At 35.1% G+C, this 19166-nt stretch overlaps 1 protein-coding gene across 1 annotated transcript in view; it reads left to right on the top strand.

Annotated features, from left to right (window-relative positions):
- The window catches only part of HPRT1 (hypoxanthine phosphoribosyltransferase 1), a 31253-nt gene extending 13224 nt beyond the window's left edge, over positions 1-18029 (top strand). Inside the window, exons 3-9 of the mRNA XM_081125937.1 lie at positions 699-882; positions 8945-9010; positions 12191-12208; positions 14776-14858; positions 16287-16333; positions 16720-16796; positions 17317-18029. Coding sequence (XP_080982063.1) covers positions 699-882; positions 8945-9010; positions 12191-12208; positions 14776-14858; positions 16287-16333; positions 16720-16796; positions 17317-17364 — 523 coding nt within the window. The 3' untranslated portion in view covers positions 17365-18029. The remainder of the gene's footprint in view (positions 1-698; positions 883-8944; positions 9011-12190; positions 12209-14775; positions 14859-16286; positions 16334-16719; positions 16797-17316) is intronic.
- Positions 18030-19166: the final 1137 nt, after the last annotated feature.

Here is a 19166-nt window from a genome sequence, read left to right as displayed (position 1 = left end):
TTATAGATCATACTAGAAGGAAACATCCTTTTATACATATTTGGGCACTTGCTCAACTATATCCACGTGGAAATCCTGGGTCAAGTGGAAGGTGTTTATTGGATGTTTTGAAACTGCCAAATTATCCTTCAGAAAGTTATGTTAATTTATATTCCCAGTGATATATGAGAGTACTGTTTTCCTCACATTTTCTTCTAATATTGTATATTGTCAGAGAAATTTCATTTAATCAGAATTTGCCAGTCAGGTGAAAATGGTATCTTATTTTATTTTTTATTTTTTTAAATATACCTTTATTGATTTCAGAGAGAGGAAAGGAGAGGGAGAGAGAGAGAGAGAGATATCAATGATGAGAGAGTCATTGATCGAGCCTGCAACCTGGGCATGTGCCCTGACCAGGAATCGAACCCTGATCGCCTGGATCCTAGGTCGACGCTCAACCGCTGAGCCACGCCCAGCCAGGCGGTATCTTATTTTAAATTGCATTAAAAAAATTATTATAAATGTTATAGTGAACCTGGCCTTTGAAGGTTTTTGAAATTTTTGTCTTTGCCTTATGAAGCAAGGATATACTTCATGGGGGCAAAGGATGTATTTTGTGGAGGTTAATGCTTAAGGGGTGTTCGTTATAAAGTTTAAGTGTATTTCTATTATAATATAAATTACTTTCTATTAAATTCCTAATTTTATTTCTGTAGGACTGAACGTCTTGCTCGAGACGTGATGAAGGAGATGGGAGGCCATCACATTGTAGCCCTCTGTGTTCTCAAGGGGGGCTATAAATTCTTTGCTGACCTGCTGGATTACATCAAAGCACTGAACAGAAATAGTGATAGATCCATTCCTATGACTGTAGATTTTATCAGACTGAAGAGCTACTGTGTAAGTATATTTACAATATATGCTTATTCAATAAAAAATAAAAATAAGACATGGCAACTCTAGGTTTTCATGTATGCTTTTAAAGTTTTGCAAACTATACTTACATGTTCATTTCACTTGGTTACAGTGAGATTTTCTAATATATTCACCAGTACATTATATTTAAGTGGATATCGTCTTTTTCAGACTATTCACCTTAGAGGTTATATACTTAAATGGTTTTAAATTTTTTTTTTTTTTGAGTTTTAAAAACCTTTTTAAGAATTGCTGTTGGGACTTGGGTGATACTTTTTTGACTGTATTTACTGGTGGCAGATATCTTCTCTGGAGCTAGATTGGTTTGCAGGGAAGTCGAAAGGCATTTGGAACTAGGTCTGATAAGTAAGGTAGGTCAACAATTATTTCCTAAAAAGCACATACGGAGCGAGCGAGAGCATTGGCACATTGAAGAAACCACTTTTGATTCACAGTTACTATGCCAGTGGTACACGATCTCAAATGCTTCAGAATATTGACACTGGATGAACCAAAATTAGTCAGATCTTTACACATGAATTTCATCATTCACAATTTTTTTGATCATGTGAAAGTTTGATTTTTATTACTTCATACTATTGCTTTGTTTCTGGTTGCATGTTGGCAGTGTAGATCCTGTGAGTTACTGTTTTCCATAAAAATGGGATTTCTCCAAGCTTCTTCAAAGGTTAGAATAAATGCCCAGTCTTCGCTTTCATGAATCAGTATCGTAGTACATCTTTGTAGAAAATCAGCTTATGTTTACATTTTCATTGAGAATAACACCACTTACCTACATTTAACTTTCAACCTTCATTCTCTCCGTTAATCATCTATTTGACTCAAGTTGTTGACCTTTTTCACATTTTCATCAGTCCAGTGGGTGATTAGATAACCACTTAAGTACTATAGACATTTTCCCTATCCCACTAAAACCCTTAATGCTCACATATCATGACATTACTTTGTATTTATAAGCTCCTTTTAACTTGTCAGCGTCTTCTCTGAATTAAAGACTTGTTTAAATATAAAATTTGGAATTTTGCTCAACAGAAGTTATTTATTTCTTTTGTTAGTTTACACTCAGATTTAATTTTAGGCAGTATAGCTGCCAACAGTATAGCTGCCCAGTTTTTATTTTATTTTATTTTTTGAAAGCTGCCCAGTTTTTAATATATTGTTGCTTAGAGTCAAAACATGTGCTTAAGGTCCATGGTATGATTTCTCTTTGATCTTCTTAAGCACCCCACCCACACACACATAAAAATTAATCTTGCTGCTTTATGACTGATACTTCATTCCTCTGGGAATTTGGGCAGAACGTTCTTTCTTTGAAAAGAAAACTCGTAAAACCAAGTGAGGGGACTTTAATATTTTCTTTTAAAAAGTATTTTATAGCTGTAAGAGCAATTTGAAGCAAAGGAACACTTTGACATTTTAATTTCATTTTCTACTTTTAGTTTTTTCTCTCATTTGTTTTAGATCTTAGGATTATTAAGCTGAACTTCTCAACTGATTAAAAGAAGGAAATTTTAAACATAAGCAAATCAAATTTTAAGGTTAATTTCACTTAGAGGAAAGTAATATCTGTTCTGTTTTATGTGAAATTCTGTGTAGATTTACTGCTAAGCAATAGAAAGTAAGAATACCATCCATATATTTTAATTTTTCAGTTTGTCGTGGAAGAGATTCACATGTCCATCTAAAAAACCCAGGCAACTTAATTTGATAAAGTTGTAAAATGGAAATTTAAAATTGTTTGAAGTATCAGTAACATTGATGCTAGTATAGTTTTACATGCTGATCTTGACCAGCTTGAAATAGTGAATTAAACATTGACTGATCTGTACTAATCCTAAAGAAATGCTCAATGAACTATTTATTAAATATTCCTAGAATATATAAAGAGCCATAACAATGTCAATACACCCCATCTATTTTTCTTCAAAATAAAAGTTGCATTTTTCTGATTAAAAAACATATTTATTATAAAAACATACAACCACAAAAGTTGTAAAGGAATTAAGTCACCCTAAATTCCACTACCATTTTTATTTCTAATATTTTAAGTAATTTTTTCTTTGAATACACACACATGTATATTATAATTTACCTACTTTTATCAAAGAAGCTAGGCAGGATTTTCTTTGCTTAGCACCTAGATGGGAAATTGACTGGGGATTCCAAATACCATATTTCATTAATTATAAGATACCACTCATTTTAAGATTTACCACTATTTTTTGTACTAAGGAAAAAGACACTCAATTATGGTAGTAAGTTCTAATCAATTGTAATATGTTGATTTCTGAGGTATGAAAATGTGAATGTGCATCTTAGAACAATGAAATGTTAGTACAATATATTCAATGCCCTTTACTATCCCTAAAGCTTTGTGATTTTCAGAAAAATTAAACAGTTGATAAGTATGCAAATGTATTTTCTCTATTTTGAGTTCAAATTTTGTAGTATTTTTTTTACTAAAATAATTTAATAAAAATAATGAAGCCTTAGGAGGAAAATTCGTCAGACTTTTTTGTGGGAATATTTTTGTGTGAGCCTTAAGCAAAGGGAAAATTTGCCTGATTTTTGAGTTATGTGTTATTATCTCCGTGTACATTTGAGACAATGATGTGTGGAGGGATTAAGTGCTATGCCCAAGATTGTGCAGGTCTTTGATTTGAACTGAAGCCTTTAACCCTGTGCAGAACTCAGTCTTATTTGGGAAAACTTTTAACTGACTTGGATCCTCTAATATGGGCTTTCTATTATTTCTTCCTTCCCTGTTAGTCATAGTTTTGCATGCAAACAAAATTCATTTTGCCAATTACGGAATATCCCCCTCAGTTGCATTCAAGGTTTATAAAGCTATAACTTTGGTCTTGATCTTAGAAGTTGCTTGATTAGTAGCTTGATTAGGCTATCTGTTTACTTTATTGTGTCAAATATGCAAATTACTTTATAGTAGTTTGTAATAAGGTGGCTATTTGAGTGAGGTTGTTAAAGAAAATGCTTTGCCTGGCCGGATGTGGCTCAGTGGTTGAGCATCGCGACCTAGGATCCAGGAGATCATGGTTCTATTCCTGGTCAGGGCACATGTCTGGGTTGTGGGCTCGATCCCCAGTCCGGGGCCTGTAGGAGGCAGCCGATGAATGACTCTCTCTCATCATTGATGTTTCTATCTCTCTCTCTCCCTCTCCCTTCCTCTTTCTAAATCAATAAAGATATATTAAAAAGAAAATGCAGAAAATATTGCTATAGTTTCTTTTATTTTCAAGTATTTGATAGCATTGGTTTCTTTATTAATTTATTTTTAAAATGTATCTTTATTGTTGAAAGTATTACAGATGTCCCCTTTTTTACGATAGTTTCTTAGAGTGCCTCTTAGAAGAGGTCAGTAGCTTTCAGTCTGACAGTTTTCTCTATATTTAGTCAGTTGCTTTGAGGTATGCTCTTTTGTCCAGAACAGTTGACGTTAAATACAAGTATACCTCTTTGAATTTGACATTAGATAATATAAAGCTTACCTTCTATAAATCTATGCCTATTTATATGTATATAAAGCTAGTGAAGTGATTTATATCTTTCTTCTACTTTTTGAATTTAGACCATAGACACGGGTGGAGGAAAGAATTTGCTTAGTTTAAATTGGCAGGAGTGGGTGTATATACAATCCGTGGTATAAGGAAACTAATAGAACCAGGGTCAAAAGTCCACTTTCTAGCCCTTCCCTGTGGATTTTCACTTTGTTGTAGTTCTTGTTGGGCAACTGAGGTTTTGCATAAGCATCTCATTCTTAGAACATAAAGGCAGTGTTCATTTGGTCCTGTGAAACCACAGATTTTGTCAAAAAAAAGTTAAGGAATTAGATTAATTCACTTAGCAAACTCGTATTGATCATCTGTTGTATTTAAGGTACTATCTTAGGCCATGTTAAGTAGTTCTATTGAACACGTTTATTTTATCAGATCCTAGTCCCAAATCAGATATTGAATGAAAAGCATAAAGATAGGATGCAATAATTTCTGAAGGTTTGAAAATGGTGTACTTGAAAATACCCGGTAGTACTAACTCTTCAAACTTTTCTAGTGTTATGTATGCTAAATGGTATCTTTGATATGATTAGAGCAGTACTAACCAATAGAACTTTCTGTGATGATAGAAATAGTCTATATCCGTGCTGTCTAATACAGAGCTACTAGCCACATGTGGCTGTTGAGCACTTGAAATATATCTTGTACGACAGAGGAACTGAATTTTTAATTTTATTTAACTTTAAATAATTGCCACATGTGCTTAGTGGCTACTGTATTGAATAGTGTAGGATTAGATGATCTATAAGCGCCCTGCTACATCAGCATATTTTTAAACTTCTAATAGCTTTTTATTTTATTTTTTTATTATTTAAAAAAAATATATCTTTATTGATTTCAGAAAGAGGAAACGAGAGGGGGAGAGAGAGATAGAAACATCAATGATGAGAGAGTCATTGATAGAGCCCGCAACCCGGGCATGTACCCTGACCGGGAATCGAACCCCAGGTGCCTGGATCCTAGGTCGACGCTCAACCGCTGAGCCACGCCCGGCCGGGCTCTAATAGCTTTTTAAAGAAATGTGTTATTTTGAAAGAACTCATAAAATGCAGGTAAATAAATTAACTTATTATCTGGGCATATATCCTTCCAGACTCACTGTTTTTTGCATATCATTTTAGAAAATTGGGTATCTGCCATTTTTCATTTGAGGTTCGGTATATCTCTAAAAGCATATGGTTCTAATATTCTCACTTTTGTTGATGTTCGATCAGGGTATAGGAAAACAGTTAAAGGATGGGGGATGGTTGAGATTATATGAAGAGAAAACATAATTGAGTGTGGTGGGCTTGAGGCCCAGCTGGATGTAGAGGGAATGACTTTCCCCCAATAACTTTATTCTAGGGTCCTGAAAAAATGATGTGAAGTTCACTGGAAAAAGCAAGCTCTGCATAGTGCTAAGCCACTAAATGCTAAGCCCAGACTTTCTACCTTACTAATACTCCTAGTCTTGCCCTCTTGGGACTCCCGCCTTGGTGATTGGTCTCTCTGCATCTTCTCCTTATGGTCTCAACCTATTTGTTCCATCAATTCTTTTGCCAGCCTATTCATTATGTGTTTTTACACAGCTTTCTTTCTTTTCCTATACCAAGCTGCAGGTCTTGTTACTACTTAGAGGTTTACAGAATTTCTAGTGATAGACAAATAGAAATAAACACAGTTCCTTTGTATTTCCTTTCTCATTTTTTCACCTGGACTCAAGAAAGGTAGACAAAGTGGAAACACAGGTGCTAAGGGTATGTATTTGTAGACCCAAATTGCTTCTCTGAGAATTTTATGTAGTTGACAGTGACACTCTGAGTTTAAGACAGATTGGGCTCTCTGGCTGCAAGGAATGAGGAGGTGGAATGATAGAGAAGAAGGAAAAGCAACATGTGGCAGGGGAGGGGGTCTCTCCCATCCACTGTTCCAGTCCCATTATCTCAAGATGAGGCACATAAGGATTACTCAGTAATGTAATGAAGCAGGGATACAGTGGGAAACTTGTTCCAGACAGGAAGGGAGGGAGAGAGGTAAATTCTCCTGGTGAGACAATTCATCCATGGATGTTATTTATATGTAATTTGGACACCTATTACTTGTATTCTAGCACATTAGACTGAAACATTTTTCTTAAATGAATCTTTATTAGCCTCTGTTTAAAAGATGGCTGTGTTTCCATGAAAAAAGCCTCAGAAGAGACTTGATTTAAGCTAAAAACCTTAGGGCAAACAGGAATATGGAGATTTGGGTGCTAGTGGAGCAGCAGTGTCTTGAATACTTAGAATTCCCTTGTCCCTTACCCTGTCACTAGAGCCTTTAAATCATAGGGATTTTTTTTATGCCTCCATGATTTTTAGTTCTCAGATCTTTACTCCTTTTCTCCAAAAGGATCAATTGAAGTTGGACTGTAATACCAAATTTCTACAGAAGATGTCACTGTTTAACTTGATTTACAGTGTAAATCATTTAGCATGAGTCACTCATTGAACCATTCAAGTTTTGTACAATATTTTGCTATTAATCAGTTCTCTGTATTTGAAACGCTGGGTTTTAAATTATTTAGCATAAAGGATGTGTATAACTTTCTTAAGATGAGAAGTAATATGCAAGATTTTTTTATATCAGGAGTCATACATCTTCTGTTTAGTTTGCAACACTGAACAGTATTGGCCCGTTGGTGTTTTTCTAGAATAACACGCCATTAAAAAATGGACATGTAGATAGAAGCATATGACAAAAATAGAAGTAAATAAACGTAAAAAGTCTTCTTATCCCCATTTTCACTATTTATATATAATTGCTGTTATAAACTTTTAAAAAATGCTGTACAAAAAATGGTTTCATAGGCAACACATTGCTCTACTACTTGGTGTTTTAAATGATCATCGTTCCATGTCAGATTGGATAGATTATCAGATTCTTTTCAGTAGGTGCATGGTATTACTTTGTGTGGATGGACTTAATTTTAATAGACATGTTGGGTTTCTCCAGTATTTTTTTTTGGTAAACAGTTGATACAGTGAATATCCTTGTATGTACCTTGCATACTGTGAGTGTTTTTGTAGCTAGCATCGATTCCTGGAAGTGGGATTGCTGGAGCAAAATGGCATGCATGTTTACAATTTTAATAGGTATTGCCATATTGTTTTCAAAAGAATTTGTACCCATATAAATTGGTACTCTCACCAACAAGAGTACTTTTTTTTCTTTCACTTTTGCCAACATATATCATCAGGGTTAAGTTTGCCAGTGTGAATGGGTGAACAGAAGAACACATTGTTTTAGTATTTGTGTCTCAGATATCATTTTATATGTTATGGCCTTCTTTTCTGTGAATAGCCTATTTGTGTTGTCTATTTTCCTTTTGAGTTCTTATTCTTGGAATATTTGTTACAGATCTTTTGTTTCAGTTTGGGTTCATGTCATGCCTAGAGTTTTACCCTTTCGAAGAATGTGAAAATTTTCTTCCATTCTGCTTATGGCTTTATTTTTTACATTTAGATTTTAATCCATCTGGAATTAATTTTTGTGTATGCTGTGAGGTAGGGATCATACTTTACTTTTTTCCCAAGTGGATAACTAGTTGATCAGACACCATTTATTGAATAATTAATCTTCTGTTTACTGACTTGAAATACCATCTTTATCATATACTAAATCCTCATATATTTCTGGATCTGTTTCTGGGCTCTGTTTTGTTCCTTGGTTGCTTTGTCTATTACTGTGCCGGTACAGCACCATTGTAATTGCTGTAGCTTTGATACGGTTTGCTCTCTGGTAGAGCAAGTCCAAGCTCTTTTGTTCACCTGCTCTTTCACCTTAGGTTTCTGTCTTGAATCCAGCGCAGCCAAATTATGATCATTATCACCACCCACTATAGTGGGTATGCAGAATTCTCCTTTGAAACTCTGTAAGAGTTTCTACCGGATTCTGTGATATCAGAAAACTGGGAGCCTAAGAGGTATGCCTTAAAAGACTGCTGATCGGACTTCATTTCCCAGACTTGGCTGAAGATGAACTGGACCTGGGCTAGACTTTTCAGAGAAATATCTTTGGGGTTGAGTATGATATAGACCAGACCCTTTAGCTTGCTTGACTCATGGGAATGTTCCAGGGCCAGAACCAGACACCTGCCATGCTAATAACTTTCCTCATGGTTCAGAAATTACTGTGATTGAAGATGGGTCATTGCTCTAATACTGCCCACTTGAAAGTGGGTGCACCATATTTTTAGGATCCTTGAAGCATCAAGTCAGTAATGGTCAATTAGAACTTTTTAATTTTTACTAATCTCTAATTGAAAGTTATCTAGTCACTCATTTCTAGAAACATAATTCTTATAATGTGTTCATTTAGAATATCATAATGCTATGACATTAGATAGCTAACTTCTTAAATCTTCTAGTTTCCACTTGATAATATGAAATATATATATGTGTGTATGCATATTATTTACATCTTTTTTTTACTAGAATGACCAATCAACTGGGGACATCAAAGTAATTGGTGGAGATGATCTCTCAACTTTAACTGGAAAGGTATGTATCTTTAAGGAGAAGAAAAGAGCCCTTTATACAAAGAGTCAGTTAGTAACACTGCACTGTCAGTCAGTCACTAGGAGGCAGTTTACCTAGTTATTTATGCACATAGGTGTCTTTCTTTAGGTCATATATTATATACCAAAGAGGCAGCACTTATGGACTTTTAAATTTAAAAGTCCATATTGCCAAGTACTGCAATCTGCCTCTGTGGGGATCTAATTTGGGATCCTTAAAATATATATAAGGGAGAAAGACAGTTTTTTAAAAAAATAGATTCACAAATAATTTCTTTTTATCTATTTATTTAAAATTGATTTGAGAGAGAGGGAAAAGGGGTAGAGAGAGAGAAAAAAAAAGAGAAAGAGAAAGAAACATTGATTTGTTGTTCCACTTATCTATGCATTCATTGGGTGATTCTTATATGTGTCCTGACTGGGGATCAAACCCTCGACCTTGGCATATCGGGATGACGCTCTAACCAACTGAGCTATCAAGCCAGGGCACACATAGTTTCTTAAAAGATAGAGGAGCAGTATCATATAGTGGCTGAAAGTGAATTCTGGAGCTGGACAGCTTTGGTTTAAAGCCTGGCTCAGTACTTCCTAACATGTGATGTTGGACAGTTTATTTAACCTCTCTATCTTCCATATGTAAGGTGGGGATGGCAATCACCTCATAGAAATAAGAAGATTAAGGGAAATAATGTAGAGTTCTTACAAGTTTTTGGAGTTAGAATACTCAGTAAATGCAAAAATACTATTATTTTGAGAAATCTCAAAAAGAGTTTTGTTTTTTTAAAACATCAAAATTCTTGCAGTATAGAAAATTGGCTGAACTATTAGAGATAATAAGATGTTTGAATATTTTTCTTTTGATACATGAAATGATTATTGAGTAACCAATAATAGATAATCGAATACTACTTTTTTTTAAGCTGCCATTTATTTTTTACTTATAAACTCTGTGCCAAATATAAAAGTTTCACAGCAATTCCATGAGGTGGGTATTATTATCCCCATTTCACAGATCAGGAAAGTAAGACTCAGCAAGGTTGAAGGACTTATTCAAAGTCACGCTGCCAGTAAAGTGGTAGAGCTTGTTTTTGAGTCTAGGCCTGTCAGACTCCAAAGCACTTTTCTTCCTCTGGCGTTTTACGCTTTAATGTTCACAGAGTATTTGACTGAGTATCTATAAGGAAACTTTAACCTACAGCACTTGTGTCAAATTCTGTGGTCCCATATCAGAGTTGTGCTAAACTAATATCCTCTTCAACATCTTTGGAAAACTTTTAAAGGAGAAATTATAATCTGTTGATCCTTTCCCCTCCCTGTCTGTCCTCTGCACCACTGCCAGACTGTCCTCCCTCCCTGTCAGCATTCTTTTCCATATTTTGAAGTCATTTGAAGCCCTTACTTCTGCAGTCAGTTCTTAGTGCTGGAAGGGACCTAGCCTTCACCTTCTGTGATTTTATTTGATTTTGCTGTTCCCACTTAATGGCTCTGTCCCACTATGTAGCTCTGTGATCTTAAAAGATTTGTTTCTAAAATAACTTTCTTTTCATGATAGTCACAGTAAAACACATTTATTGAGGAAAAAAATCAAGACATAAATTGAAATTATTTCTTGGTTGGTTAGATTATGGGTTATTTAGACAGTCTATTTTAGTTTATCTTTTTGGGACACTATGTGTGTGCAGATATGTATGTTTATTAATATTCCTCCCCCTTTTGCAGTTAGTGAATTAGAATATGTGAAAACACCTCTTCAAATATCTATCTACTACTTGACTATTTTTGTGACTTTAGGCAAGTCATTGATCTCTGAGCTTCATTTTTTTTTCATTTAATAAGTAAGGATGTAGCTATTTGACATAAAATAAGCTCTGAATAATGGTAGCAATTCTCATTCTTTTATTTTTTAAGACAGCATTGATGTCTCTGGCCTTTATTTGTATAAAATGTCTCATCCCCGTAAAAGTCTATGATTATGACTTAATCAAGGTTATGTAGCTACTTAGTATTAGAGCCAAAACTAGAATCCAGTTTCTCTGTCTCCTAATTCAGTGATGTTTTCAAACTGTAACTTCATCCTATGGTGCTCATCGCTGCAGCAATGAGCCACAGGTACTGATAGGAAAATGACATCCTTCAGATGTCTAGCTAGGGTAGGGTAAATCTTGAGAAAGAACCACATAGTAGGTGGTGAAACAATTATTGGTCTGTTAATTATTAGATTCAATTTTACTAAAGATTTAAATTGAAGTATCTTTTGAAAGATAAATTTGTCGTGATATGAAGAGAGGAGTAAATTATATATGAACTGTGGTAGTAATATTATATATATTGTAAAGTATATGCAAAATAATAGGTTATACAAAGTGAGGTTTTAAAAACGTTCTAATATTTCTTTCTGGCAACCCAGTGGATCTTGTGTGCCCTACTTTGGTAACCACTGACTTAGAAGAATATATAGAACATGAAAATTCTTATGCTACACATATGTGCCAGAGAAATGAGAACTAAAATAAACAATACAGTATGGATCTTATGACAATGATTATAACCAGTATTGTGAAATGCTACTTTATTCCTATAACCAACATAAGAACAAATAGGACTCTTCTCTACCTTGGAGGTAGTTTCATGGTATTTTCTCTAAAGGATTCTTCCAGCTATAAAATTCTGAGAGTTAGAAATTGGGGTGAAGTTTTATGGTGGGAGGAAGCAAAGATTGGTATCTTTTTATAGTTTAGTCTAAGAATGTGAACACATCCAGAAAATGCAGAACAATTTCAGTCTAATGAGTAAATGGGTTTTGAATTGGAGTCCATATGGTAAGTTAAATGCATGATTTTGCAGTTATTTTCTAAATTATAGTTCTTGAATTTTAGAGTCAAAGACACATACTCATTCAAGTCCCTTATTTTACACATAGGAAACTGAGGCTCAGAGAAATTTTATGACTTGCCCAAGATTAGATCTCTGTTTAAGTAATAAAAACTTTTTAAAAATGAACATATGGGTCGAATTTTATTTTTAAAAATTCCATTGCAGTGAAAATTTCATATTAAAGAGTTCCAAATCCCAACAGATGGAATTTGTTATGATGTGATTTGAGTTATAATTAGAAACACTGTCTGATTCATTGTACTGATTTTCATTTCTCTTTTTCTTCTAGAATGTCTTGATTGTTGAAGTAAGTTCTACATACTTTTAATATAGTGTTTATGATTTTCTAACTTAGTATGCACTGTCCTAAAGGTAAGCTAGGGAAAGAAATTCCTTTTCATCAATTTTAATGGTGGACTTGTGTTATGAGAGAATGAGATTGTTTTTTTGTCAAAAATACTTTGTAATTTATTTGTACTGGGTAATGGAAAGTTTTGGTATATTTCTTACCCCTCCTTTTGGCTTGAATTTTTTTTCTTTCTTTTAAAGTTAATGTATATTAGCCCTGGCCCTTGTGACTCAGTTGCTTGAGCATGGTCCCATGCACCTAAAGGTAGCCAGTTTGATTCCTGATCGGGGCACATCTCAGGTTTCAGGCTCAATCCCCAGTAGGGGACTGCAGGAAGCAGATAATCGATGTTTCTTTGTCCCTCTCCCTTCATCTCTCTCTCTAAAAAAAATAAAGTTAAATGTATATTACTCACATGCATGTTTTTAATGCTATTGCATATATGTATCCATATACAAATACACACACACACACACACACACATATTGATTTTTAGAGAGAGAGCAAGGGAGAGGGAGAGGAGAAACATTGATGTGAGAAGGAAACACCGATCTGCTGCCTCCTGGCATGCGCCCTACCGTGGATTTAGTCGGAAACCCAGGCATGTGCCCTGACTGGGAATTGAACTGGCAACCTTTCGGTGCATGGGACAGCGCCCAACCAACTGAGCCACACTGGCCAGGGCTACAAAAAATATTTTGATTTAAAAATTTATATAGTGCCACACTATACATATTATCTCTTACAACTTGTTATTTTCACTCAAAATTGTTTTTGAGGTTATTCATGTTGACACATACAGAGTCACTTGGCCATAAAATGCCACATAGCATTGCAGTGTATGAATCAACCAATTTATGCCCTGCAAATAGCTTGTAGGGCTAAAAAGATTGCTTACAGTTTTTCCTACTGCAACAGGGCTGCTGAGAGCGTCCTTTTCACGTCCCAACTCACATTTGTGTGAGTTCCTTCTAGATACAGGCACTTAAAGTAGAATGGGTTGTAGAATTTGTACATTTTCAATGATCCTGTTATTGCCAAATAACTTATAAAAGTGGTGTATGCTTTATATTCCCACCAATGGAATGAATTTTCATTCTTTTATGTAAAATGGTTTAAGGCTTAAGAGCAACAGTAAACCTGAATTAATTTTTGTTGTTGTTTTTAAGGCTTTTAGAAACTTTAGCTTATAGATTAAAAATAAACAAATGATACTCTTTTCAGAGGTTTTGTGTACATGAATATCCCTGGGAATGAGTTGCTTTCTTAGAATGTAGATTAATTAATTCCACTTGAGATTGATTCATTTTCTCTGAAGTAGCACTGCCTAATAAATTACCACAAATTTAGCAGCTTTAAGCAACACACATTTATTATCTCAGTTTCCTTGAGTTAGGAGTCTGAGTAGAGGCTGGCTAGGTCCTCTGTTTCGGGGTCTCATTATGCTGAATCAAGGCTGGGGCTCCTATCTCACCTGTGGCTTATGGGCCTTTTCCAAGTTCATTCAGGTTGTTGGCAGAATTTAGTTCCTGTGGTTGCAAGACTGAGGGCCACATTTTCTTGCTGGCTGCCGAGTAGGAGTTGCTCTCAGCTCCTAAAGGCCATCATGTTGTATCACATGGTCCTCTCACATGACAATTGACTTCTTCAAAACCAGCAGGAGAATCTCTCTCCAGTCTGGTACAATTATCTTGCACAGTATAACCTAATCACAGGAGTGACCGACCGTCCCATTATTTCACAGTTCCCTCTTCACACTCAGTAGGAGGGAATTATTCCTGGTGTCTATACCTGTGGACAGGAGTGTCTTGGAGGTCATCAGAATTCTTTCTGCTACAGCCCAGAAATCTGCATTTTTCACTAGTCTCCAGCCCTGATGTTTCTGATGATTCACAGACCTCACTTTGTGAAGCCCTGCTTTCTACCATTTGTAGAGAGTATTTTCATTGAAGAGCATTAAGGTTATGGTTTAAGAAATATTTTCCCAATTAGAGATGGGTTTGTTTTCTGTAATGTCCTACTTTTGACTAACTAAGATTAACTTTCACATAAAGACAGTTTATATAGTAAAACCTTATTAATTTGGATACTTTTACGATGGTATAAAGCAGAGTTTTGGAAAGTGTGGTCTCTTAACCACCTGCATCTGAGAGTTAGGGGAGAGAGCATCCCAAACTTGAATTTATGAAAAAAATCTAAAATACCTTTTATAATGGAAGACAGCATCATAATTCTCTAATAAAACATGCATTTACATATTTGCATATATATTTATTTAAATTAGTTGTCATTAACCTCTTGGTGCCTACAAAATCCAATCCTGAGGACTGGCATTCCTACTGCTTGCTCAGAGCCAGATGATTTACAGATTCTAGAATATCTAGTGTATGAATTGTAGCAAGAATTACTGCACTGAAAAAAATTGGCATTATTCCAGTTAAACATGAGATTTAGATATTTTGTGTTTATATAATGAATTTAAAGTTAAGATGGTTTTATTTACCATTTAAATGTCTTTTTTTAAGGATATAATTGACACTGGCAAAACAATGCAAACCTTGCTTTCCTTGGTCAAGCAGCATAATCCGAAGATGGTCAAGGTTGCAAGGTAAATATATATAACATTTTATCATAGGGTGTTTTCATGTAAAAGAGGATTAAGGAATTGCTCTTGTGTAAGGGTGAATATTCTCATTGGTCATTTTATCTTCAAAAAGCAATGTAATCTCAAACTCAGTATCCTTTGTAAATAATCGTGTATTTGTCTGATGACTAATGATCTTGAGCTCCCTTTCATCTGCTTGTTGACTATTTGTATATCTTCTCTGGAGTAGTTATCCACTTAAAGTATGGAGATTGCTTGAAAAATGAGTTACAATCATGCCTTACAGATGGAGCTTTATTGAACATTCAGATCTATAGGGATGTAAAGTGCCAAGTTCTGCTGAACTCTTAGTACACTGGCACTGAGTTTGCTGATATCTTTTCTGGTGTTCCTGAGTTGAGTGCAGTTAAAGGGATGGGTTTTGCTGTGAGTGGTTTGTTTTTTTCTTTCAAAATGGAAATTGAGTCCAGGCATATCCTCTGTTTAATTACTGGAAGAGAATCATGAAGAACTTGATTAGATGATCCTTTGGAGGCTAAGGCTTAGGTTAGTGATTCTCATTCAGCCGCACATTGGAATTACCTGAGAGTTAAAAAAAATACACAACCTCTGTCTGTGTCCCATCCCCAGGGATTCTGATGTCATTGGTCAGGGGTGCGGCCTGGGTAGTTGAGGATTTTTTTTCTTTTTCTTTTTTAAGTTTTCAGGTGATTCTCATGTGCAGCTAAGGTTGAGAATCACTTTAGGTCCTTTCTAGCTCTTTAAATATATTTATCTAGGAAGGTATGAAATCATAAGTTTTATTGGGACTGCCTTTAACACACAAGCAAGGCTTTCAAAGCACCATCTACAGCTTTTTTTAATGGCTAAAAAATTTCAGCAGGCAGCACTTGAGTTACGAAATTCGCTTTTGTTCGAGTTGACTCATCCTACCTGCAGTTTTTGCTCTCAAAAGTAAATACTAGCTCCTTTAGCATGCTAGTTACTTTTTAACCTAAAGTTCCTCTTTGTAAGCAAACTATTCAAAGTCTGGAAAGGTGATGCTTATGTCTCCTACACCCTTTGTGGTTTAGGGATTGTATTTCCAGGGATTTTGAACTGAGCTCTTATCTTTGCTCATTGCCACTCCCCACCCATTTATCTTCCTGATTAGCTGTCCTTCGATGGGTGCGTGGGTAGGTGGGGTGCAGTTCTCAGAACAGTCCATCATGTTCCAGGTGGAGATCAGTCAAGGGCCTCATCTGTAGTGTGAACTCATTGCTATCCCTGCCCAGTGATCCCTGTGATTTATTTAGCTCTCTGTTTCATGGTCTTTCTTTGACCATGGTACACTGAATTCTGATGAAACCATGTTTCAGAACATCGATGTTCTCTTTTGTAATGCCCTGTAGTGTCTATACATGTCACATGTCACATTTTTTAAATTAACAGCTTACTGGTAAAAAGGACCCCTCGAAGCGTTGGATATAGACCAGACTGTAAGTGAATTACTTTTTGTTAATCATTTAACAATCTTTAACCCAAACAAGTTTTATAAATGAAATGGTTTATTTAGAGTTAGAGAATATTTGTAGAGAAGGCTCATTTGATTTGAAAGTGATGTTTTCTGGCCCTGGCCAGGTAGCTCAGTTGGTTGGAGCATTGTCCGGATGCTCCAAGGTTGCAGGTTTAGTCTCCAGTCAGGGCACATACAGAGGTCAGCCAATGAATGCATAATAACTGGAATAATGGCTAGATGTTTCTCTCTTTCTTTTTCTTCCTCTTCATCTCTTTTTCTTTCAAATCAATAAATAAAATTTTAAAATATTTTTAAAAAGAAAGTGATATTTTCTGTATCTAAATGATGAATTATGATTCCTTTTAGTTGTTGGATTTGAAATTCCAGACAAGTTTGTTGTAGGATATGCCCTTGACTATAATGAATACTTCAGGGATTTGAACGTAAGTAAAACTTCTTTTTCTCACTCTCAGTTTTCAGAACCCATATAAATTTACGAAAGAGAATTGTTTTCTCTTCCCAGCACCTCATAATTTGAACAGACTGATGGTTCCCATTAGTCACATAAAGCTGTAGTCAAGTAAAGACGTCCTTAGAGCTGGAACTTGGCCAGACGAGGGTGACATTTCTTGCTGACTGAAATAGTTGAACAGCTTTAATATACAGTAACTGTCCCATTATTATTTCAGATGATAGATGTGGTCCTAAGAAATAAATGAACTATTTGAGGTCTTTTAATTCACTCTTCTTCGAATATCTGCCTCCTACTCTGGAGGCAGGAGTCCTGAGATTGCATTTATGAGCATAGGTGAGGAAGATTAGGAAGACTACACAAACCTCTGTTTGTTTAGTAAAGAGCCCGGCAGCATAATACTATTAGTATAAGATATGCAAATTGCTGTTCATGCCTCTCAATTTTGAATACACTTTTCTAATGTGAATTTCTGGATTTTTATTTTTTAGCATGTTTGTGTTATTAGTGAAACTGGAAAAGCAAAATACAAAGCCTAAGATGAGAGTTCAAGTTGAGTTTGGAAACATCTGGAGTCCTATTGAAATCACCAGTGAGATTATCAAATGTTCTAGTTCTGTGGCCAGCTGCTTAGTAGAGCTTATTGCATGTATCTTCTAAGAATCTTATCTGTTTTGTATTTTAAAAATGTCAGTTGCTGCATTCCTGAACTCTTTATTTGCACTATAAGCCTAAAGACTATCAGTTCCCGTTGGGTGGATTGTTATTTGACTTGTGAATGAGAAAATCTCTTAAACCACACCACTATCGAATGAAAATATTGAAATTGTATCTGTAAGAAACATTTAAAGAGAAGATATATTAGTTTTTAATTGGTATTTTAAGTTTTATATATTCAGGAAAGTACAGAAGGGATGGAATATTGTTAATTATAACGATGTATGTTTAGAAAAGTAAAAAGCAGTCAGGTTTTGTATCAATGACAGCATATAAGAGATATTGTTATATCAGATAAACCATATGTCCTAGAATTGTACAAGTAGTGTTTCAGTATTACTAACTGTATTTTCCCTCTTGTTCAGATTATTTTTGGTGAATCTTTGTCAACAGTTTCTTTTAGATACAAATCAATAAATTCCAGACTAACATTACCACTTTTTGAATTCATCAATGTAAAAATCCTTAAAATAAAGGCTGTCTCTTTAAAAGAAACTATGCATACCTATCATTTCTCTACAAATTAACCTAGTGTAGTTTTCTTTTGGTTATCTTTTCCTTGTCTGTTAAGTTTTAGTAGCTAGTTTAATTGTAATCTTTACCAAGCATGGTGAATAATGATTATCTGGTAGAATGGATAGGTGGAACTAGCAGAATTCTTACCTGCTTCATTAAATTTCAGACAAATGGTATACCTTATTACATTTTACTATGCTAAAATAACACGACTTTCTCTTGGAATTCTGTTGGAAGTTGTTTAGATTGGAGTTTTATCTGCGTCACAACAATTTGTTTCCAGACATGTACTATTACCTTCTTTGTGTAGATAATACTTGATTCACTGAAGAACAACAACAACACCTTTTGTTTTCTGGGAGCAGGAAGAAAAGTTTTATTTATTTATTTTTAATTTTTTTAAATATGGTTTTTTAAATTGATTTCAGAGAGAGAAAGGGAGAGGGAAGGAGAGATAGAAACATCAATGATGAGAGAGAGTCATTGATCTACTGCCTCCTGCACGCCCCCCGCTAGGTATCGAGCCTGAAACCTGGGCATGTGCCCTGACCAGGAATCGAACTGTGACCTCCAGGTTCATAGGTTGACTCTCAACCACTGAGCCACAGCAGCTGGGCAGGAAAGAAAGTTTAAAAAACAACAACAGCAACATGCCTCTTAATTGCTTCTCTACTCCAGGTAAGGTAGGAACTAGCAACCTTGTGAGCCATCTAGCTATATTTATGCCTTAAAAAGTTTGCTATAGTTCCCAGCAGCAAAGTAGGGAACTTTAAAAATTAGTTATAGTCGTAGAACTTTCTAGTTAACAAAACTTTTTCATTTTTGTTATCTCATTTGATCTTCATAATCCTGTGAGGTTGAGTTTGGTGTTACCAAGTATGAGTGTATCCAAGATAACTCCTAATTCCTCCTCACCACCACCCCCCGTCCCAATATGTCACCTCACTGAGGTAATTTACAACTGCAACCTTCTTCCCACTGCTGATTCTCCTTCCTCATCTCTTTTCAGTTGTACTTACCATCTTTATTAGGTTGAACCATATGAAATTACCATTTTTGTAGGTAAAAGTAGTTGGCTATTGGCAATTTTGAGTGGTGTAACCTAATA

Source organism: Miniopterus schreibersii (assembly GCF_964146895.1).
Source record: "Miniopterus schreibersii genome assembly, chromosome: X".
NCBI lineage: Eukaryota > Metazoa > Chordata > Mammalia > Chiroptera > Miniopteridae > Miniopterus > Miniopterus schreibersii.
This window is presented reverse-complemented; position numbering and strand designations above follow the sequence as displayed.